Raw genomic sequence first — 22,585 nt, 5'->3', positions numbered from 1 at the left:
GGGGGACAAAGTGGGCGTTTTCTCTATCCTACTCTGCATATTGGTAACTCGTTGCATACCCATTATTATTCACATACATTATGATACGCTGTGTCCATCGGTCTTGTTCTCTTTTTCTTTTCATCTCGAACCGTAGCGCGGCCACAACTCTGTTCAACTACACATGGACCATTTATTTGGCTGGAGATCTCTCTATCATCACTGTCGACTTTCTTCTATGTGGGAGGGGTGGATATGCGAGATAGATCGATAGATAGATAGATAGGTAGATGGAGTTTCACTGGCTATGGTGGTGGTGATGGTGTTTGTTGGTGTTGGCAGATATGGTTTGGCATTATTATCTCTTTTTTGTTCCCCTTTAAACAAGGGAATAAGTTGGGGAGTTAGGGAATATTCAGCGCAATGTGCAAGAAGCGGGAAAGAGAAATGGAAAACTGCTGGATGGATGGATGGATGATACCCCGCTTAATTATTTTGAAATGCAACAAATTATTATCCAGGTTAACAAACACTATTAGTAGTAGTTAGTTGCCTATAACAATGGGAAGAGCGTCGTTTCGCCGTTATGGTCGTCGTAGTGACTGGGGTTGACAAGGTTTGCAATGTCAGAGCATAAAAAGCAATGTTGTGAGTCTGGTAAAGGAGGTAGGTACTCGTGAAAGTGAAATAAAGCGTACAGACAACAAGTTAGCTTGTGATGAGATTATTATTTCGCTCAAAGTAAATACATTCATCCACACATGCAAACGAACAGAATGAGCTTTTTCTTTTTTTTTTCTTCTTTTTTTTTTCTTCTTTTTTTTTTTTTTTTTTTTGCTTCCAGACAACGACCAGTCGGGATCTAATTACGATTGCGGCCTGTCCTACCATGGTCTGTCTGCTCAAACCGGAAGGTAGCAAAGGGACAAACTGCCTTCCTCCCATTGCCATGCCCACTTGGTTCAACATATTCCATCGGCAACGTATGCCACCAGTGCAGTCAAAGATCAAGATAACGACCATGATGAAAGAACTACATCAATCAGATTGAAGCTCAAGAATGCATATTTGAATGCAGTACATAAACGACCTAATCAAAACCAACTATGATGATATATATGTATATAAAAGCACATCCAAAAAAAAATAAAAAAATTGAAAAACACAATGTGTCAAGCCAGCAAGCAGCCGATTTCTTAAACGCTCCGGCTCCTGTCAACCAACCAACCAACCAGTCTTACTCAAATCAACCTGTCCATGCCCATTCACCAATCCTTGTCCTTCCTTTCCTTTTTCCTACCCTTGTTGTTGAAAATACTCCATCCCTAGCTCGTGCCACTTTGATGTAAAAGTCTACACTATGCAGGCCTTCTTCTGTTGAATGACCCTCCACATACAAAGAAAAGAAGAGGAAACTATCATGACATACGTATACGAGTATGTGTGCATGTATGTATATAGGTCTGGTATGATCCGAAGTTTGCAAATCTCTAGTAAGATTGCTCCTTTTTCTCTCTGACGACCGCGTGGGCCTCAAGCGTTTTCCCATCGTCCGTTCCGGGAATGTTGGTTCTCATATTCTACACACCTTCTCTATTGTATTGAAGCCCAGGTAACGTATAGTAGCTGCGAGTAGAGACAGTGGGCATGAGATGGGCCGCCGAGGTTATTGGTGTACTCAATATCGTCTTTCGGTCCTTCGGTCGGTGATGATATGCGTGGTTACTCTTACAGCCGCTCCTGCTGCGGCTGCGGTATTTGCATTTGCTGCCGGTCTTGCAACCTCTTTTGCATCTCTACATGATATCATCGTTGTTGTGAGGCGTAAAGCTGCTGCTGTTGGTGTTGTTGCTGCCATTCCCGCGAGTCATGCAACTCATGGAACTCACGAAGCTCCTTGTGTAACCGTTGCCTCTGGGACGGTAGACTCGTACCATGTTCTTTTTGTTGTTGTTGTTGTTGTTGTTGTTGTTGTTGTTGTTGTTGTTGTTGTTGTTGTTGTTGTTGTCGTCGTCCCTGCCTTTGAGTCTGACAGCGGCCTTGATCTTGTAGTTGTTGCTGGGGATCAGTATGGCCACCGACTTCCACTGCAGGCAACGACAGATTTGAGACCGATGAGTCATAAGAGGTCGACGATGTAGTCAATGGGCCGAGTGGTTCCTATACACTTAAGCCCTGTTGATGTTCGCCCATCTCTTCTCTAATTGAGGTCATCTCCATTCCGCTTCCACGGAAACCGCTTCCGCCTTCCAGGAGTGGCTGGCTTTGTGGAGGGTTGAACTGAAGCTGCTGAAGCTGTTGATGCTGCTGTTGATGCTGCTGTTGATGCTGTTGTTGATGCTGCTGATGCTGCTTGTGCTGCTGTACACGCTGCATGGCTTGGGCGTTAAGGTGTGTTCCCTGGAGATGAGGCGGAAGATGTTGAGCCGGTGAGCCGCCACTGGGACCTGTCGCAGGAGGGCCCAGGGCGTTGACGGTTGATGCAGCAGAATTGGCTGAAGTAGCTATAGTCGTACTACCAGTTCCACTAGCGCTCGATGCGACCGCTGGTCCGCTGTCCGTTGTGATCGTACCGGGTGCAGTGGTGCTACTTCCTCGAAGAGAGGGTGAGTTCTTGGTAGCGGTGGTAGTAGACGGTGAATCGTTGCCGACTTCTCGATGAAGGGGCGACGAGTGACTAGGTGAATTGCTCTTCTTGCTCATCGAATCACCATTCCCACCTCGGGATGAGGTGCGCGGCGATACGCGCCCAGTCTATCCATTTTTCCACATTAGTAACGTGGGGGCAAACAAATCCAAAGAAGAAAATTGATAGCTTACCTGCTTTGCCCATCTCAACCCACAACTGTTGCATAGATCTCGATTCCCGCTTGGCCCACGCCGCCATTCGGGCGTGTTCCTCGTATGGCAATTTGCACAGTCCCTCACCATGTTACCTCCTCCCTTTCTTCGTTTCCGTTTTTTCTTGTTAGACAAAAGCTGCGCCAGCTCTTCGGCCAACATGCGATTCACCTTCTCCATTTGCCTCAGCTCGTACTGCCAGCTGGTGCAACGCGTTGTCTTGAGTTCGTCAAATATATTATCGGCGTCCAAAGCCGCATCCTGGCCGGGTGCTGCACTGCTACGAGCTGAGACCATGGCCCCCGTACTATCGCTGCTTCCCGACTTCGACCTCCCGCCCATAAGACTGTTACTATCACTGTCGGTCTGGATCCCTTGCATTGGCGACAAAGGAACACCGCCCGGAGACATATTCTTGACCGTTACGGTCGCGGGAGCTAGTGTCCTTGATGACGCCTTCAACAGCTTTGTTTGCGCCAACAAGAACGTTGGCCTTTGACCCTCACCACCATCTCCGGGGTAGAATGTTGTATAGGCCTGGAGCACCTGGCCACGCTTGTTTTGCACCTCATGCTTGCAGCTCGCGATCTTGCCCTTTCTAGCTTTCTCTATCGTCCTCCCAAACTCGGCTCTGGATTCCTTGCGCATGAGATCTTGCATGCTGGTACCTTGGAGGTTCTCCGGGAGCAAATCCAGGAGCGATCGGACATTCGATGAAACAAACAAAAACATGCCCGATGTCGAGACCTTGGTCCAAATTTCGCTGTCACCAATACCGCCGTTGAGTTCGAGGTCCTTTCTGTGTAGAGCAAAAACGGGGCGTTTTCTCCCCACAAGAATGATACACTTGCGACCCTTACCCTGTTCGTTGAACAATGTTCCGTGGCTTTCAAACCAGGTATAACCACTGTTCTTTCTCCGAATTCTGAAGACTATGTTGACTGGAGTGTGTTGCTGGGCCTCTTTCAACTCCCTCGTCACCGGCACGATGTCGGACGGGTGGCAAATCGAGGACAGTGAGGTCCCAACGAGGTCGCTGGCATCGTACTCCAACACTTTCTTACAGGCCGGAGATAGGTATAAGAAGAGACCCTTGAGCGACAACACATGGACAACATCGTCTGCGTTCTCCAGAAGCATCTTATCCCAGGATTGTTTGTGCCAGTCGGATGCAACACCCTTCGAATTACATTGCTGCAAAAGTGTCGAAACATCATCAACGCCCAAAGTCTGGCCGTCGGCAGGCTCCAGTTGCTTCTGGGTAGGTGGCGTCCAGATGTACTGCCCGATATCGCTGTGGGTATAGTTGACCTGCATGGGCCCATTTCCTTCCTGGCCGATTATGGCATCAGGGCATTCCACGAGATCGATCTGAAATCCAATGAAATAACGGATTTCTTCGGTATCCCAGGGAATGGGAATCATGGTCAACAGATTCAGAAAAGGCTTGCCGCCCTTCCGATAATTGATCAGACTCTGCTGAATCTCCTGGCCCTCCGCGATGGTCTTCTTGAGCGTATATACGGCGTTGTTTTCGACAAATTCGCGCTTGGTGCCAGCCTCCACATTACCGTCGGGGGCCTGCAAGAAGCGGCAGTTCCGCCCGACAATCTCGTGGCGACTATAGCCCGTGAGGTTCTGGAAGTTATCGGACACATAAATGATGGGGCAATCGTTGAGTGTTACATCACAGACGACAAACGCACAAGACATGTCCACGGCACCGAGCTTGAGCTTTGGGTCCTTCCTCGACGCCACATACCACAACGCCCTCAGCATGTCGAAACCGCTTTTGGAGTAAATGCTCTTTGTCTGGGACGCTCCTCCACCTGACGGCGTCGAGGTAGATGGCGCTGGGGTGGGGGCATTGGTGACGCTCGGCGGTGGCGGCGGCCCAATTCGTATTGTCTGTATTGTTGCGGATAAGGACGGAGACTGGAAGGTTGTCGCGGGCGTGCTTGCCGCATCCTGTGAGACTGGTGTAGCCATGCCTTGTGCGAAGTTGCTGACACCCGGCGTCATTGCAGGGGTCATGGCCGGAGTCATAGCCGGAGTCAAACCGCCCATGTTTTGTTGGGCCTGGTGAGAGGCGTTGGCATCGTCACCTCCACCAAAGCCCTGCTCCATGGTCATCATCTCGTCGTCCTGCTTATTAAGCCCAGGGGTGGGATGAACGCTGGCTGCGCTGACGGAGCCACTATCCACGTTCATGTCCATGGAAAAGTCGGTGCGAATAGTGTCGAGTCCGGCCGAAGAATAGGGGTTCTCGATCGGGGGAGAGTGGTACATGTTGAGGTTGGGGTAAGTCATCATGTTGCCCATAACATTGGGCGACATGTGCGAGTATCCACCGCTGTGGTCCGACATGGCCATGATGTTCTGCCCTGCATACGGGCCCGAGTGCCCTGACATGCCCATGCCGCCAGTCATGTCCCCATAAGTTCCTGACATATTATCGAGTTGATAGTCCGAGAAACCATCGTTGGGGTTCGCGTAATCAAACATGGACAACCTCCTATTCTGGCCCCCATAGGGCTGGGGGACACTCCGCCTTCGATGCATTTCGTCGAGGTTCTGCTGGATGATTTCGTCAAGAGAGTCGCTTCCTACTGACATGGTTACATCTGGAGCGTGAATCGTGTTGTTTCCTTGATTTGTAGTTGGAGGCGTATTCATCATGCCGACATTGCGATGTTGATTGGTATTTTGTTGCTGCTGATGCTGATGCTGTTGTTGCTGCTGTTGTTGTTGTTGTTGTTGTTGTTGTTGTTGTTGCTGCTGCTGCTGCTGTTGTTGTTGTTGCTGCTGGTGCTGGTGCATTTGATGCTGAAGCTCCTCAGGAGACAGCGGGGAACCGTAGTAGTTGTTGTTCATGGTGGCTGCATCGGTCGCCCCAAGCGATTCGTACTGGGTTGACAATAGGAACAAGCTCTTAGCTATGAAGCTCTCTCTCTCTCTCTATCTCTCTATCTCTCTCTTAGGATTTGGTCGTAGAATAGGTGTGCTAAAAGGTGGTGCGCCAGGAAGGGCCGGGTCGGGTGATCACATTGAGGGACCGTGGGTGTCGTTGCTGCATGGATCAATAAGCCGTCTGATACTGGTACCTGCTTGTCGGTACGAAGCTGTCACTCAAGCAGACGGGGAAGGAAGCTCAGACGTGGAGACGCAGACGGAACGGGAGGTGGGACGGAACGTGCGGAGATGTAGTGTGGCGGCGGACCCGAGCATGGGGTTTGAAGTTTGTTTGGCTGTCGGAAAAAAAAAGAATAAAGTATCTCTGTGTCCGTGTGCGTGTTCAAGGCAGCGCCAGTTATCTAGGTGACCAGGCAGCGGTTAGCTGTATGAAAGAGAAAGAAAGTCAGGGCCTTCTTGGCAGGGAAGGTGAAGTGTGACTCGGGGTAAGCAAGGACGAAGCAGCGCAGGGGGGGACTGGGAATGTCCAGGAAACCGGCATGCGGGCACGCGGTGCAGTGTGTGTGGTGATTTGGGTAGACGGAGCGGAGCCGGGCGATCGAGTGTTACGCGTACAGTGCGCTCGTCCGTAGCCTTCTTGCCTTGGACCCAAACATGGAAGAAGCCCGCTTGAGCGACACAGGGGATCACCTCAGCTTCTTTCTAGGTACGCGATGGAGGGGGGACGACTCGGAGATGACCAGACGCCGCCGGATCACGGAAGCAAGCGCAGGCTGCAGAGTGCAGAGGGGACGCACGTGGAATGCGGACGTACTGGGGGAGGACCCTGAGCGAGCCCAGGAGGGGGAAAAGACGAATGGAGACGCTATGCTGCACCAATAAGTGGAAGAAGACGAGTGTGATTAGACTCGGGAGGCTGAGGAGGAGGGTGGCCGAGGTGGCTTGCAACAAGCCCGGCAGTGTAGTGTAGTGTATATGGACTAAGCGTGGAAACTCTAACGAACAAGGGCCGGGAATAGGTGAAGAGAGTATGTAGGTACTATCTAGCTGGATGGCCACCAGGATAAGGTAGATGTGATGTGGTAGTGAGTGTAGTGGTAGTGTCAAGGTGTATAGCAGTAGTGGGTGTTTCCGGGATGGATGTATGGCATCGATGTGGTGCGTGGTTCTTGGCTGGCAGCTTCGCAACGGAACGTGGAGAAAAAAAAGAGAGTTCCAACATACGGGATGGGAAAGTGGAAGACGGGATGGAGGAATCGGAATCCGGCTCTGCCCTAACAGCAAAGACGATGGGAGCCCCTCTGGCCGTGGGTTTGGCAGGACTCGGTCTTGATTGGTGGTCCAGAGACGGGACGGTCGACGAGTGACGTTGCGTCTATCGAACGGCGTGTGTCCCGAGGGCTGTGAAAGGTGAGAAGAGGCGAAAAAAGAGAGGCCTTTCTTTCTTTGCCGAAGCTGGAGGGAAGCGCGTGAGGGAAGCCCCCGGGTCGTCTGTCAAGTCCAAAAAAAGAAAAAAAGGGAAAAAAAGAAAAAAAGAGGGTAGTATGAGGTTGTTGCCCAAGGAATGGGCCGGGTATCACAAGGACGAATGCTTTTGGGAAAACAATTCGACGCAGGATTGGACCATGGTTGAATTCAGTTGTGTGATGCAATGGGCAGGTGGCCGCATCCACGGTCTTACTTACAAGTGCAGTGCACCACAAAGTGCAGTCAGTCAGTCAGTCAGTGCCTTTGAACTCTATGAATGAGAGTGAACCGCAGCCGGCCGTTGGTCCTACGGTGCAGACTCTCTGCAGCTTCATTCACACGCGAATCCACACTTGATAAGTAACGCTTCCGGATTAGGTTGTAGCCACTGGCCCTTCCTCAGGGAGAGAGACCTGATAGGGCGGGGCCCCTTCTTTGTACTCGCCGTTCCCCTCTTGGCGGCCCAGCCGACGAACGGCAAAGGGAACTGAAGGAAGGCTCAGGAAGCTCACAGACACCCCGAGCGGCCAAACGAAGTGGCAGGTCGGCAGACGGGACCTAGGTACATAGTACACTACACTACACTACACTAGCTACATATTTGCGCGCCCCTCTTTTTTTGAACAAGTCTTGGCAGCCACTCACACCAAGTCACCACCACTTCTCGCGGTCGAGAACATCACAGGGGCCTGCCAATCCCGCACCGCTTCCCCCCGCCGGCCCCGCGGCCCGCGGGTTTTCCTTGTGCCCATTGGCCCTCGAGAGGGGTGTCCAATGTTAGCTAATCCACCCCATGCCCCATCTCCAGCGCCGCAAAATGGGAGAAAATGCGCCCTTTTTTGGGGCCCAAAATGAGGGCATTGCAATGTGTGCTGCCCTGCCCTGCCCTGTTTCCAACCGTCGCCCATGACCCCGGCCCGTCATTTCGGGGTTACGGACTCATCGCCGCTCGGCGCGCCCCGTCCACGTCGTCGCCAATTTGTTGGGTCAGAATGATATCATATGCAAACATGTCGTGACCTTCTTCACAGCCTCCCCCAAATCCCATCCGCTTTGGGAATAGGACCCTGAGAAAGTTGAAACCCCATCCAAGAAAACGGTACATAAAACCCTCGCCCCATCATATACACTACAATTCGGTGCTGCACCTTATGTACTGTGTAGCCTAAAGACTTGGCAGCATTTAAAGCCGGCGGAGGCCCCGCGAAGCCGACGTCAGTCACTAGGTATGCCAATCCCTCAACTTCCCCCCCAAGACGGCGTCTCTTGGCAGATTCCGACATGATGACCTCAGCACAAGACACACCGAAAAAGGACATGAAAGATGTAGAAAAAAATATGAAAGCCCATTTTCCCCCTTCCCATGACCCTTTGTCCATGTTCACGACACACCCGGATTATCGGACATTGACCATGAGGTTGACTCCACAGCAATGATGCTCCCTTGGTGTGGAGTGAACATGATGCTAGCACAGACCCTGCTACTGTACCCTGGCATTGCCCTGCCCTGCCTGGCAAGGAAGCGCCAGCCGAGAATTTTCCAGCAATTACGCTGCACCCCGAACGTTTTCGGACTGGCTTGACTAGTCGCATCCTGATAACGGACGGGAGGGAGCGTGTGTGCGTGGGAAAGTCGAGAACGTGAGGCTCCTCCGAAAAGAGGAGTGTCGTTTTTGAACGACGGGTCTCATGAGGTTCAGTTAGGTGTGCCCGACTTTCGAACGAAGGGGTCCCGATTCTTTTCACCTACACTATTTGTCAACCCCTCCCCACCCTCACAGCCGATCGACAGAACCCTAGCATGGAAATCGCGATCGCCCTATGCTCTCTTTCGTGTGCTTACATATACGAAAATATCCTTTCCTTCGTCCACTGGCTTTGCTTCCTTTTTAGTTTTCACAGCATCTTCGCACTATGACTAAGTATGGAGAACAGTTAGCAAACCAACCCCCCGAACCTGCAACCCACAACTGCCACCGTACCTACGTAGCAAGACATGCGTTCGCATGAAAACCTATTGTTTGAAATATATTCAGCGCCTTCCCCAGTCTCGAAATGGAAACATCAGCCCGACTCGCTCTGGACGGAATTTCAAACAAGCATGGCGCGGAATAGACTTACAACAATCGTGTGTGACGAGACACACTTTGCGCACACCGTCGTCCACTAGCCCAAAGCTGAGAGCTTGTCTCGGTTCGGCAAAAACAGCCCTCGATTTCGCAGCGCGTTTTGCTCCTCTTGCATCAACATATTTCCCACCAAACCCGCCATGTACCATCATGTTATAAATTCGAGAACACTCTATGCATGAAACATTTTTTGATACCCGCCACTCGCAAGATCGACTATTCATCAGCCAGCATGGACGGATTCAACCATCAGCTTGTTCCTTTCTAACCTAGCCAGCACCCAAGAGTCGAAAAGCTGGGCCAGCCCTGGACGAGCGAGTCAAAGGTACTTAGTGTACTTAGTCTACACTACAGTAACACACCGAAATCCCCCCGATGATCTCCCAATGCTCCCTTCCCTCCCCCGGCCCAAGCAATGGGCGATGGCCCAAAGCATTGCAAAACATGGGATTTTCTCCCGATTCGCATACCAGCGATCGATTTCCCCCATCTGCTCATTACCACTCTGTTTTCTTCGAATTTGCAATGCAAATCCAGGAAAAGAAAAAGGGATGAACAGAAAAAGAAACACTACACACGTGTACACCGTCGATCTCTCTCTCTCTCTCTCTCTCTCTCTCTCTCTTTCTCATCCTTGTGATTGAAAACCAGCACACAAAGCAGGACAGACATTCAAAGCCCACCCCCCTTGATTGACTCCTTTTCGAACGAACATCTTGACCGTCTTAACTGACTTGACTGACCCTTTTTACGTCGACCCTCTTTCTTTTTTTTTTTTTTTTTGCCCTGCCCGCCTTCAACCTATCATTTGCCTCCCCACAAAAACTCGTAGCACACCTGAGACGGGCCGCCGCCGGTTCGTCCAGTTCCCGTCCTTCTTCTCGCTATTACTCATCATTACTCCTTCCTCCCGTGACTCCCACGCCCATCCTCCCGAGTCCCGTCCTCCGCTCACGGAATTGCTGCCAAAGACTACCTACACTACCCGACACTACACTACACTACACACTACACACACTACACTACACACACTACACTACTTTTTAGTGTAAGTACTATCAGAAAAAAAGAAAAAAAAGCACATTGCGAACCCACAAAGTCCACGACGGGGGACCACTTACCTAACCAATCGGTAAACCAAACAATGATAAACAAGTTGCTCCACCAAATGACGTCGATTGTCGCACTTTTGATTATTCCTCAAATAGACTAAGTAAAGGTATACGCAGTAATAGCCTCACACCCCCCCTGATGGACACTTGCGTATTATACAGTATACTAGGGCAAGATGTTTTTGGAGTACCTATCGGATCGATGGCAATAAACCTCGAGTAACCTTGCCGGCAGCGTAATACAGACATATATATACACACACACAAACGTAGAAACAGCCAAGGTACAGATAGTGTCAGATGAATGACGGTATGGCAATCATGGCACATTTGCAAGTTGTAGTGTACGTATGCACCCATTCCCGTTCAGAACGGGGACCCGGACCCAAGGTTTGTAAAATTGGTGTGGCTGCTTTGGATGACCCCAAAGAAAAGACCCCTGATCAGCCTCCATCTGGGTACTTATGTATCGAGGGTACCATGTACAATGCCATACTGCAGATACCCGCCGCTATCAGATGCTGGTGGTCTATCAACTCCATTGTATTCTATTCAAGGACCCTCGAGTACCTGTAGAGCTTTTCCAACCAAAGACGCAACACATGTGCTCATGTAGCAGACATCCAACCCTCCGATCTCCCCTGTATCCCACCCGAACTAAAAGGCAAGATTGGAACGATCCATGTTACATATCCTAGTCATTTACAAGTGTTTATGTGTTTTTATACGTGTAAGATAAATGGTTACGTGCGCTGGAGGAACGTTATGGTGTGCATGGTATCTCCATCAAATTCAGATTTCCGCTTCGACTCCTCTCGCCTTCTCCCCTACATGACCAAGGCCATCAATGGCCTGATTGCGTGCGCAAGTATTTCTCCACGCTCTTACCATGATTTCCCTACCAGTTCCTGTCAATTCCTTCTGGTTCCATGCCATCTATATCCTGATTTGCAAGTAGATCACCATCTTCTTAAGTCGACGTTTTGCTTTTCCTTCTCCTACGTCCATCAGCGATGTCATCTCTCTTCCACAGCCACTACCTCCCACACTTCTTAACTGCTAAACCGCTCCCGAATCAACTGCTGAGATTCGGGGCCAAATTGCTGCAGTACGGGGTCGGGCGAAGTACCGGTTGCTTGCAACAGGTTCTTGACAGCGGCAATCACGCGCGCAAGAGTCTGTCCGCTCAAAACGTCCACCTCAAGCGCCTGTGCGACGTAGTAGAAAGCTTTAGCGGGTTGCGAAATAACGACAGGATGTTGCCTATTTGCGGGTTAGTCGTTTCCAGTTCGCCATGTCAGGACAAGAGACTTACTTTTCAATTAGCTGGGTCATGAAAGCATAGGCATAGGGCGCCGCCTCCTCGTCGTTCAAGACCGGCAGAGTCTCAAACCACTGTGTCGCAACCTGGTCGGGGTTGGCGACTTGAGAAGAGTTGAAATGCAGGATCTTGGCGATGGCAGCGCAGGCATTCTCCGTAGCATACACATTGTCCTCGTTGCGCGCATCTGGGATCTGCGTAGCCTTGAAGAGAACTTCGACGGCTTGACCCACCAACGGCGCCCAAGCCTGGCCGCCATGGTGGGCAGCCACACCAATGCCATACGCAGCCGCTTGACGAATAGCGGGAGAGGCATCCTGGCAGCCGAGGAGCAGAGGCTCCGAGATATACTGGGCGTAGTGAATGCTCTCAGCACCACAGTATTCTAGGACATCATCCATAATGCACAATCCCCACTGTCGCTGCGTGGTATCATTCGAGCTCAGGAAGCTGCTGTAGGTGGGAAGCAGGCGGCTCCATGCGCTCAAGAAGCTTGCGCCGTGATACTTGAAAACAGCATGGAACGCCTTGTTCATGTCCGAAAGGAGAGTCTGATCGTCCTCAATGGCCATCTGCATCTCTTCCGACTCGTCCTCGCCATCTTCACCTCCTTGCTCCTCCTCACGAGCGGCTGCCCGATCCTTGTAATCCTCAAGAGTGGAGTGGACACCGTCGATGAAGCGGCCCATGTGCGTCTCATCAAGGCAGGCAGTGCCGATAACCTCGATGGACTCATAGAAGCATTGATACATCTCCGCGAGCGTATCAATGGCAGGCTCGGCGCTAAGAACGTCGAGGAGCTGAACGACGGTGCTGGTCCACAAGCCCTTGAGCTCGTTGGAGCCGGGACCGTACTGCTTCTTGTACGAAATGAGCAATTGCGGAACCAGCTTCGCAGACATGTACCTGACAGGATCGTGGAAGAAGAAGGCCAGACCAGGAAGAGCAATCTTCTCCATGATGTCTGCGACATAAGGCGCAAAGTCACCCTCAAGAACCTGAGCGTACACCACGAGCAGCTCGATGGCCATGTTCTTATCGTCCATGGTGCTGGTACGGATACCAATAGTCTTACCACGGAGCGGGACAAGCTCCCACCCTTCCTCGGTCTGTAGCTGCTCAATCTGCTCGTCGTCTTCCAGAAGCTGGATATCGGCCTTGGCGCTAGCAAGCTCGAGGAGTGGCGGCATAACCTCGGGCAAGTAGGGAAGGAAATCCCTACCCAGCACACGGCACATTCTTCCCCAGCAGTGCATGAGGTACTGGGCCTGAGGATCGTCGGGATCAGTGATGTTTTGCTGGATGCTGGCCAAAAGTTGCACTAGCGCCATGGCATCCGCACCGAGACGCTCCTTTCCAACCGCAAGGGCGATCAGGGTGGCGCACTCCATCGCCTTTGCACGGAGGAGGCGGACCTCCTTCTCATTCTCGCGCTGCAACACTCCCATCAACAGGGGCATGAGACTATCATAGTACTTGGCAAATGCCTGCTCTGCGGCGTCAGCAATGGTGGCGATGGTGGACAAAGCCTGCTCTTGGACGTAACGCTTTTCATTTTGAAGAAGCTGGAACAAGTGCGACAAAAGGTTGTCAAGATAAGGCTCAAGGACGCTCTTGTCGGCCTCCTCACAAAAGTTAACAAGCGCCGCAGCAGCATGTGACTTGACCCGTGCCTCAGGTGCGTTAAGGACGGGCACAATGGCCGACAGCACGATATCGTAGTACTGCTTCTGCATAGTAGGAGCAAAGTCGGTGCTCATCTGGCCGAGGGCGTTGCAGCCAGCCCAACGGACACGAGGATGGGGGTCCTTCAGAGCCGGGACAACCAAGTCAAGGACCTGCTTCAGTTCACCAATCATCTCCTCGCGGCAGCCTTCTGAAATGGCGGACAGAGCCATCAAAGCAGCGTGACGGTCTCTCCAAGCCGGGGAGTTCATCATGCTAGGCAACCAGCCGAAGATGGGGCTGAGAATAGCGGCACCTCCGAGCTTATTAGCCAGACGATCGAGACACTGCTCACCTGCGACATGGTTGGAGTCACTCTCGTCGGTGTCGAGCTGCATAAACGCCATTAGCACATAGCCAATGTATGGGCCCCACAGAAGTTACAAGTGACTCAACAACTTACATCGTCGCAGCTAAGCCATTCGGCCGCATCATCGTCATCCTCACCAAGATCCGTCATCAAGCTAAGGCACTGTGTGATCATATCCTTGGTATAAGAAGCATCCTTCTTGCACATGGACGGAGCGTAATCGGCAAAGGTGGCCATAAGTTCCAGCGCATTTTGTCGGCAGAGGTCTGTGAGCTCCTTGTCTTGAATGACTGAAATGCTGAATCCAACAAGAGTCGAGAAGACGGTCTTGAACATCTTGGGGGAACTTTCGGCCAAGTCGATGAGAGCGATGAGGGCCTGGCTAAGGTCATCCGAATCTTGCGAGTCCTTGATAGGAGGAAGAATGTTGAGGAGCTGAGGAAGGAGCTCGAAGTACTTGGCCTGATTCTTCTTTCCTAGGCTGCGGAAAAAGGCCGCAAAAGCCTCCATAGCAGCAAGCCTGACAGCAACTGACTCGTCCGTGAAGGCTTTGGCAAATGCCATGGCTACGGCATCCTGATGTTGTTTCTCAATGATGCTAGGGGTAGCGTGGAAAATACGGAAGGCCGTCTCGCGCTTGCCAGCATCGGGTGCTTGGCTGAGGTTGAAGAGAGTCTGAAGTAGTTCTGGCCAATTTTGGTCATTGTCATAATATTGCCTAGCAACCTCGGCAACCGCATCACCAATCTTGTTGCGAACGTTTCTGTCTGTCTCGGCAAGGATGGCCTCGAGAATCTTGTTGCGGACAGCGACGGCCTCGGAGTTGTCAAGGGAAAGGAACATATCGGTAGCAGCCTCGGAGGTCGGCGTGGCTTTGCGAGTCTTGAGTGTTATCCGGCGGAAAATGACGGCGGCGAAAGAACGGACCTGCAAGGTTAAAAAACGAGTGAGTTATATGTGAGCAGTGACATGCTGAGGCGACCGGCCCAGCAAAAGAGGGTTGCGAAGAAGCCATACCGAAGCGTCGCTTGATCCAGCAATCTGCTCAGCCAAGCCCATCAAGAGGAGGCCGGGCCGGGAGCTGGTCCAGTTGTTTTGCAAGTGCTCCTCAGCCTGAGAGCGAATGTTGTTGTCGGCCGACTGAAGAGCCTGGAGCAGCTGGCTCAGCTCGGCCGTGACATCGGCAGGAAGGACCGACATGATGAATGATGTATGTTGCGAAGTAGAGTGCTAGTTGTGTCTAGTTGGTGCCGTGGGGTCGGGGAGCAGAAGAGTGAATCGCAAAGCACACTGCACTCCTTACACACAATGTGTGACCCTGGGTTATCGTCGTTCGGTGGGCTCTGGAAGAGGCGGAACGTGGTTAACGATGTTGGCCCAACAACAACATCAGAACTCTCGCTAAAGTCTGATACGGATGAGGACCGGGAAAAAGGCGGACCAGGGAGGACGGACTTGAGGTGGACACGGCAACGGTGCAGATGGAGAAGCAACTCGAGTGCCAAGTTGATGATGGATTGACGACAGGCGTCGACGGTGACCGTTAATAAAACCGAGACTTGAATGAATTCAAGTCGCGATAAAGGACGCGTCCGAAACTCGACTTTGCTCCAGTCAAAGGTGGATTTGGATTGTCGAGAATTGGTGATTGATGGCTCTAGACTGGCTCGAAAGGGTCGAGGGGAGTGGTGGGAAGGGGGGGGGGCATGGACCGTATGAAAACCGAATGGACAATATTTTTTTTTGATTGGGTCTGGGTCAACCCGAGCTCATCAATGGAGGGGGCCGAGGGGCACACGGCACTGTAGCGTACAAAAGTAGGTAGGTGCCTCTCGGCATAGCATAGGTAGGGCAGGCAGACATTAGAAGCGCCCAGGTTCCCGCCGCCGCGTCGCCAACATCCCGTTAGAGCACAGCACCATTTGCTATGTGATCACCTAGTAAATTGTAACTATCAAGCGGCAGAGGTCCGCTAAAACTACGGAGTGGGGCAGTGGCATCTTGAGGTGGCCACCGGCTCAGGCCTTTCCTTCCTCCAACCTATGGAAAGCTCCAGGGCGGCTCCAGCTTCCACAACTTGTGTGCCCGGGCTTCCATTGCCGGGTGGGTAGGGCGTCTGTGATGATCATGATCAACAACATGGAAGGGAAGCAGGACTCGGAGGTGATGGCCCAGATGAAATGTAGGTGACAGAAAATGGTGGATAGGCCTGATCTAACCCCAGTTGCCCCGCTGGATATGGATGGACCTTCATCGACAAAAATTGCGCCAGGCTGCCTTCAGTTCGCACCTCAGCCTACCTCTACTTACCTACACTAGATTGCCTCTGGGTGCAGCGCAGCAACGGTCAACAGGTGACAGCCTCAGCCCTGTTCTGCCTGCCCTGCAGGTGACCTTATCGCCGGACACTACCTACAGACTATTTGCACGCCTTAGTGTGAGAGTAGCCTGACAGTCAGTGATGCGAGGAGGCTAGTGCTTCCCGCGCATAGGCTAGACAGGGGCAACCCCGCACCATCACGTTAAGGCATGCTCAGGATACGTGCCGCGGCTGGACCATCGTCATTGCTCTCTTGTTTCTGGACTTGAGAATCAGGCGGACGTTTCCATAGGTTCCTGTTGCTCTCGACTGGTCAATGCTTCTTCTTGCTTCGTCAGTTTCGTTGGCAGTCGCAACAAGCCGATCTGTCAGTATCTTTCTCGTTTTGGTCTCGACTTTATCACTGAGTGTTTGATTCAGTTCCATACTACTACTTACACTCTCCTGCCAGATATTTCAGAATTTCAGATACACTTCCACCATTACCTACCACATACTCGGTTGCGCAAAGACGGCGGCGGCAACGACCCCGAGATTGCGGACAAGCTCAAGTGAAACGCACCAACCTCTACATACCTCTACATACGAAGCATACTTGTACCTTCCGAACAGCGGAACCGACTACGACGGCAGCGGTCACCTTGAACTTTTGGCAAAGATACAGTACCAGTAGTAGCTTCTCTCCGCGCATCGATCTGTTGTGAACCATCTCCAACTACCCTAAGCTCTCTTCTTTCTTCGGTCTTATCCGCATCATCGCCGTGTCCGACGCGAGTGCTTCAAGTTGCGTGCATTATTACCCGAGAAATCCAGCAACAACACCATCAATAATAACACTACCACCACATCTCGGAAGCCTCGATGGAGTCCTCATCAGAAATCCCCAAATCGCCCTCTCCTGGCACGTTGGCCAGCGCCAACCCGGGCTTCCAGGTCTCTGACACTGCACTGTCGGGCGCCTCGCTCCCGTCTCCTCCAGAACGCTCCAGCTCTCAAGGCGGCAACCCCTTGTCCAAAACAACGAGCAATGTTTCGTCGCATTCGCATCGCCAGAGCTTCGCCGAGAACCAACGTCATCCGCCCCCCTCGCCACGTACTCAGAGACACCCCTCCTTCACGCAGCAAGCAATTCAAGACCTGATGAACCACCCACCGCCAAACCGCCATCAAAACCCTCGCTATGTCGGCCGCGACTGGCGGGACATTGCCATTGGCGAGTTATTGCAGCCGGATGAGGTTAAATGGGCGGAACTGGACACCAGTATCCAAGAGGCCACCAAGGTGCGACAGTACCTCTGTGCCAATCTTCGTTGTTGGTTTGGACCTTGCTGATATCGTTACTTACTGTCCAGACCCTGCTTCAAAGTAGTCCGAACAATGTGGTTCTTGTCCGCCAGGACTCGTCTTCGAAGGAAGCCGTTTCTACCTTTGACCACAGCGATCTCAATGCCTACCTTTTGGCCGTGGTAGGCCTCGCAAAGCCTGAAGAAGAACAGGTTGCTCTATATACAGATATTTCGGTCAAAGCGCAGTCTCAGGAGGAGATCCCGTTACGTACCCTCCAACCCATCTTTCGCCACGAGGAACTGGTGAAGCTCCCAGCCGATTCCACTCTCGATAAAGCCATTGAAGTGTTTGGAGGTGGCATTCACCGCGTTCTGGTCACTAATAAGGACTCAGAAGTGGTGGGTATCTTGAGCCAGTTGCGCCTACTTGAGTTCTTCTGGTACGAGGCCGTCAATTTCCCCTTAATTGATCGTCTCTACACGATCCCGCTGCGTGATCTTCAAATCGGGACGCAGCAAATCATTGCCATCAAGTAAGCCACCTCCGCTTTGTGTACCTAAGTTGCCCAGTGCCATGAAGTCGCTTGGCTAACATCTCCTAGCGCTGACGCTCCTCTTGCCGATGCTCTCTTTCTCATGAGCTCCGAGGGCCTGACATCCGTCGCGGTTGTGGATAACGGCCACAACGTTGTGGGAAATATCTCCACCGTTGACGTGCGCCTCCTAACCAACGCCAACAGTCTGCCCCTGCTCAAGGCTTCATGCATGCACTTCGTCAGCGTCATTCTGTCCGAACGTGGTGTCGAGCATGGCCGTGACTCCTTCCCTGTTTTCTACGTCAATCCGTATTCTACCCTAGCTCACACGGTCGCCAAGCTGGTCGCAACGCAGTCTCATCGTATGTGGGTAGTTGAGTCCGCTTCGCCGTCGCCTAGCGCCCCGGCTACACCTTTGCTGCAGGCTTCCAGCTTGCCTCCCCTTTCGACGTTATCACCTCCGGTTGCTTCGCCCGGCAGAGCGGGCAGTCCTGCCCCTGGATCGGCAGCTGTTGTCGTTCCTCCACCAGGTGCCATCACAACGTCGACGCCCCAGTCGCCGTCAGCACAGGGGCCATTCACCTCGGTTCCGGCTTCGGCGCTGCCGGGTGCTGGACTGTCAGGGCGCTTGACAGGCGTGGTGTCGTTGACGGACATCCTAAACTTGTTTGCAAAGACAAGTGGCCTGAGGCCGTTGGATCCTAGTGAGCAAAGGGCTAGGAGAAGACGGAGCTCGAGCTGTTCAGTCCGACCTACGCTGGATACTGGGAGAGATAATGGAAGAGGAAGCGTTGATTTTCGAAGGTGATGTCATGTATAAGCAGAAATCAAAGTTAAACACATGGACAGCTTAAGGTAGATTCGATAATTACTTTTGTAGGTAGCAGGAGGGTGCAGTCCGATCAAGACAGCCCCGATATGCATAAAACGGAACAGCTATGGCTTGAAACAAAAGGGGATGCATTCTACTGCCTTCCCTATATCTACTTGGTAAGGCATTCGTTATGGGTGGCTAGCTAGATTGGGATGGTTGCTGTGTCCATTCTCTATACGGGGTTCCATATATGATGCCAGCCTTTCAAAGCTGCAAACTAAACCGAAATATAATACTTTTCGACTATGCAATGGTGCCAGTATCGCGCTGATTTCTTTCTAGCTAGTAGTATGGTTTTTCATGACTTGCATGTCACAGACTAGCACGCCATTAACCTCAGCTTATGGCAGGGCTGCTCCCTCTTTGCTCCTAGACGGTGATACCTTTCGCTTCACCTACGTCCGGGTATCCAAACACACTCCTGCTCTACCTCTCCCTTGGTCTCGGCCTCGACCTTTGATCCCCCTCTCGCCGCTTTTAGAGCGCCTGAGCCTTAATATCCACCACCTATTAAAGGGACATCGAAACAGGGTATCTATCTATCCCATGCATACCCAGGTTCCCTGAAAACGCCCCCCTCCCTTTCCCTCTCCATTAAAACACCGAATTATAGGAACAAAGTAGTACTGGTACAGGTACAACAACCCTTTCCACATTTGTGTTGTGGGCTGAGGGGGGTTTGGTTGCTAGATCTTGCTCCATCTTATTCAAAGCAGTCGTAAGATGCCGAACCTCCACGTAAGCACACCATTTAATCCACTCCCATGCTCTGATTCCAATCGAACTGGGGATCGTCTTCTGGTACTCCAATCCCGGCACCATCGAGCCTCAACCCATCGTCGGCTTTGAGAGCACCATTTCGTCGAGCTGTGGGCTCGTGAGAACCATGTGTGAAATCCGAAGTGCTGCCGCCATCGCCATCGTCGTGCTCGCCCTCCTCATCCGACTCCGGGAAACTCCCCGCCATCTTCAAGCTCATCCCCCTTTCCCGCCCGCGCATATGCGGGGGCAGGTGGTCGTCATCATTACTCACGTGAGACACACTCCACCTTCTCACTGATGAAAACAGCGTTGTTGCTGCTGACGGTTTCCGTTGGGGGAAACTGCTGTTGTCCTCCGTCTCGTCCGAAAGATCCCACTGCACGGGTATCCTCTCGCCTCCCTCGCCGGATCCCAAGACCGCGCCGCTCTTTTGTCCAGCGGTGATGCGCGCCGCAACGGTAAGCATGAGGCTCATCAAGTGTGTGGGAGGCGCCATCAAGATTTCGAAGGACTTATTGATGACCGTCATGGGTAGCTTGCGCACCACTTCGAGCTTGCTGGTAGAGGGCGCCCTTCGACGAGGCGCAAACAAATCCGCAGCGCGTGGTAGGGGTGAAAGCGCTCTCCTACTGGGGGATATGCTGCTGCTTGTTGTTGGACGGCCGCGGATGAGAGAGCGACGACTGCTGACGGAGGGAGATCGGGAACGGGAAGTCGGTGATGCGTTGGGCGACGGAGTAACTAATATCAGTCCTGTTGTTGTTGGGCTACATGGAGAGTCGATGTCATGGGTAGACGAGGGAGCTGTGCCGTGAAATGTCGAGCTGGAGGTGGCGCTTCGATCAATTGCTACCGGGCTGGTATCCGATGTCTGGGACATGTTAGATTGATTTGCCTTATCTAACGTAAGGGTTGATGAGTCTGCGGCTGGTTCGTTCCTCTTTCCAGGTGGACAGGAAGAGCCTGAAGGAGACGTCGGCTTGGATAAGGGTGGGGAAGGGGGGAAAATATGAGAGTTGCATGACCGTACACTGTGGAAAGAGTCGCGGGAGGTTACCGAAGACTGTGATCCGGGTATTTCTGGCGCATGGCCGTCCAGTTGATGTATGGATGATGGCTCAGTAAAGTGCGGTGCAGTAATCAACGTTAGCTGTGGGGGTGCGGCAACAGAATGACTAGTTTGCTGGCCGCTTGGTATAAGAGGGGTCCTTGTGAAATTCCGCGAAGACAACGACTCTGGCTGCTGTGGTTCCTCCTCCGGCTGACTTGAGAGTGTAATGTCGGGTACCGAAACGATGTTATGCTCCTGTATTCTAAACAGATCATCGCTGGTGGGTAAGGTTGACTGGCTTGTGGTACCAGTCGCTCTTCTCTTGCGCACTCTGATAGTGTCATCTTTAGGCGGACCTCGGTGTACACGGGCAATCTGGGCGGGTATGGTGATCGCGCTGACCGGGGTGGGAATGATGGATTCACTAGATCTCCTAACAGGAGTCCACGGTTTCTTAATAACCGGCGTCTGCGGACGTTCGGGTAGCTCGACGGTAAAGGATCGCTGAAAAGGGCATTCAGTCTTTTCGAATTGTAGGATTTGGTCGAAAACCTCACGCAGAAGCTGCGCGCGTCGTACATCCTCCGGGTCGTCAACAGGTACCTCGATGCGCCAGTACTGGGGCCTCCGAATTTGTAGGATGAATTTGCTCGAGTCCTCATCAACACACCAAGCCTGGCTTTTTGGAAATATCGGTTGTAGGGCAGAACCGCAGTTGAGAAAGGTGATCGAGCCAGGGGCACGGTATATTCTGAAATGTCCTGTAATGTGATATTGTCAGACTTCCGAAACCACACACGCTCCAGTTTACGGACATACCGACTGCAATGGTCCTCTCCAGATGGGAAGACCACGGCAGAGAGCCCGGCTCGACGCTGGTAGGGGTATTAGGAGGAGTGGGACCGAGGGTCGGGGGCCGGTTCCCAGCAGTAAAGGATATGATTTTGACCGAAGGGTGACTGTAGAGCGTATCGACTAGGGCATGGCTTGTTTCTCCTGCTGATGTAGACGGTCTTTGGATCTGAGAGTCTATAGGAGCCGTAAAGTTGCGGCGCGGAGCCGTATCGGCGAAGGGATTCGAGAACTCCATTGTTCGCAGCTTTATGATGTCGCGGAGAGCATCGTGACGCGGAGGAAAGACGGCTAGACTCAGCACATGGAGAAGCTGCGGTCGGAGGGAAATCGGACAATATTATACGGTACTGGTCGTCGGCGCGTGGGTGGTGTTTCCGGTCAGAGCGAGTCGCTGAGGCTGTCACAAAATGGCACGATTTAGTTCTCGATGTCTGGCCAGCCGACGTCACAGTGCTACGCTGGGTCAACGCGAAGCGCTCAGCGTCGTCGCTGGGTGGTAATGGCTTGCAGGTAGGTTTCGGAAAGCAACGACATCAACAACAGCTGGTTGAAGAGATCAAGACGGGAGTCTTGACAAAGGAGATTCTAGGGGCGGAAATCGTGGGAAAGAATTATTTCGATAAATTGGACGGTGACAGTGTTTGCACCAGTGCTAGACTAGACACTAGTCTAGTAGTAGTATCCACGTAGGGAAGACGCAGCGGGCATAGGTCGGTCGGCAGGCCGGACGCTAACGCCAGGGGGAATTTAAATACGTATGGAATTGGAGGGACCCGCTGAGTAACAGGAAACAAAAGCCGATTCTCGGGCTGTTTCTCATCCGTTCGCTCTTTTCATAAGAGATGTCAAAGCAGTACAGTACCTACCTAGCAATGCGCTCCGTGTTCCGTCCGGTCGGGTCATCCGATCGTTGGCGTTTATCGCGCTTGATGAGGTTTATTGGTACTATAGTCATTAGTAACTACCAGATTCCACGGCGGTTGTTAGGTAGTGTAGATAGCCATCTGCCAGTACCACTTTGTGAAGCCTGTCCTTAACAAAGCCAGGGGGAACAGTGTATGCCGTGCGGATAACGTCTTTTTTTGGCTTAGCGCGACGTTGCCG

The 22,585-nt window shown here is 52.2% G+C and overlaps 5 protein-coding genes across 5 annotated transcripts; 2 read left to right on the top strand and 3 right to left on the bottom strand.

The window, feature by feature from the left end:
* Positions 1-2,139: 2,139 nt before the first annotated feature.
* NEUTE1DRAFT_86082 (White collar 1 protein) lies at positions 2,140-5,731 on the bottom strand (the record flags this gene model as incomplete). The annotated part of the gene is made up of 2 exons (XM_009855113.1): positions 2,140-2,733; positions 2,800-5,731. The coding sequence occupies 2 exons, from the start codon at positions 5,692-5,694 to the stop codon at positions 2,140-2,142; spliced, it is 3,489 nt and encodes a 1,162-aa protein (XP_009853415.1).
* A 5,412-nt stretch (positions 5,732-11,143) lies between these two features.
* On the bottom strand, positions 11,144-14,997 carry NEUTE1DRAFT_148083 (uncharacterized protein; the record flags this gene model as incomplete). Its single annotated transcript, XM_009855112.1, has 4 exons — positions 11,144-11,704; positions 11,757-13,819; positions 13,891-14,724; positions 14,815-14,997. 4 exons carry the CDS (start codon positions 14,995-14,997, stop codon positions 11,494-11,496), a joined length of 3,291 nt encoding a protein of 1,096 aa, XP_009853414.1.
* A 1,981-nt stretch (positions 14,998-16,978) lies between these two features.
* Positions 16,979-19,059, top strand: NEUTE1DRAFT_123988 (uncharacterized protein; the record flags this gene model as incomplete). The annotated part of the gene is made up of 4 exons (XM_009855111.1): positions 16,979-17,050; positions 17,171-17,398; positions 17,470-17,936; positions 18,006-19,059. The coding sequence occupies 4 exons, from the start codon at positions 16,979-16,981 to the stop codon at positions 18,745-18,747; spliced, it is 1,509 nt and encodes a 502-aa protein (XP_009853413.1).
* A 54-nt stretch (positions 19,060-19,113) lies between these two features.
* NEUTE1DRAFT_103014 (uncharacterized protein) lies at positions 19,114-19,380 on the top strand (the record flags this gene model as incomplete). Its single annotated transcript, XM_009855110.1, has 1 exon — positions 19,114-19,380. One exon carries the CDS (start codon positions 19,114-19,116, stop codon positions 19,378-19,380), a length of 267 nt encoding a protein of 88 aa, XP_009853412.1.
* Positions 19,381-19,564: 184 nt separating this feature from the next.
* Positions 19,565-21,716, bottom strand: NEUTE1DRAFT_131315 (uncharacterized protein; the record flags this gene model as incomplete). The annotated part of the gene is made up of 2 exons (XM_009855109.1): positions 19,565-21,387; positions 21,446-21,716. The coding sequence occupies 2 exons, from the start codon at positions 21,714-21,716 to the stop codon at positions 19,565-19,567; spliced, it is 2,094 nt and encodes a 697-aa protein (XP_009853411.1).
* Positions 21,717-22,585: the final 869 nt, after the last annotated feature.

Source organism: Neurospora tetrasperma (genome assembly GCF_000213175.1).
Source record: "Neurospora tetrasperma FGSC 2508 unplaced genomic scaffold NEUTE1scaffold_5, whole genome shotgun sequence".
NCBI classification, from domain to species: domain Eukaryota; kingdom Fungi; phylum Ascomycota; class Sordariomycetes; order Sordariales; family Sordariaceae; genus Neurospora; species Neurospora tetrasperma.
The sequence above is the reverse complement of the archived record's forward strand: the minus strand, read 5'-3'. Positions and strand labels throughout refer to the sequence as shown.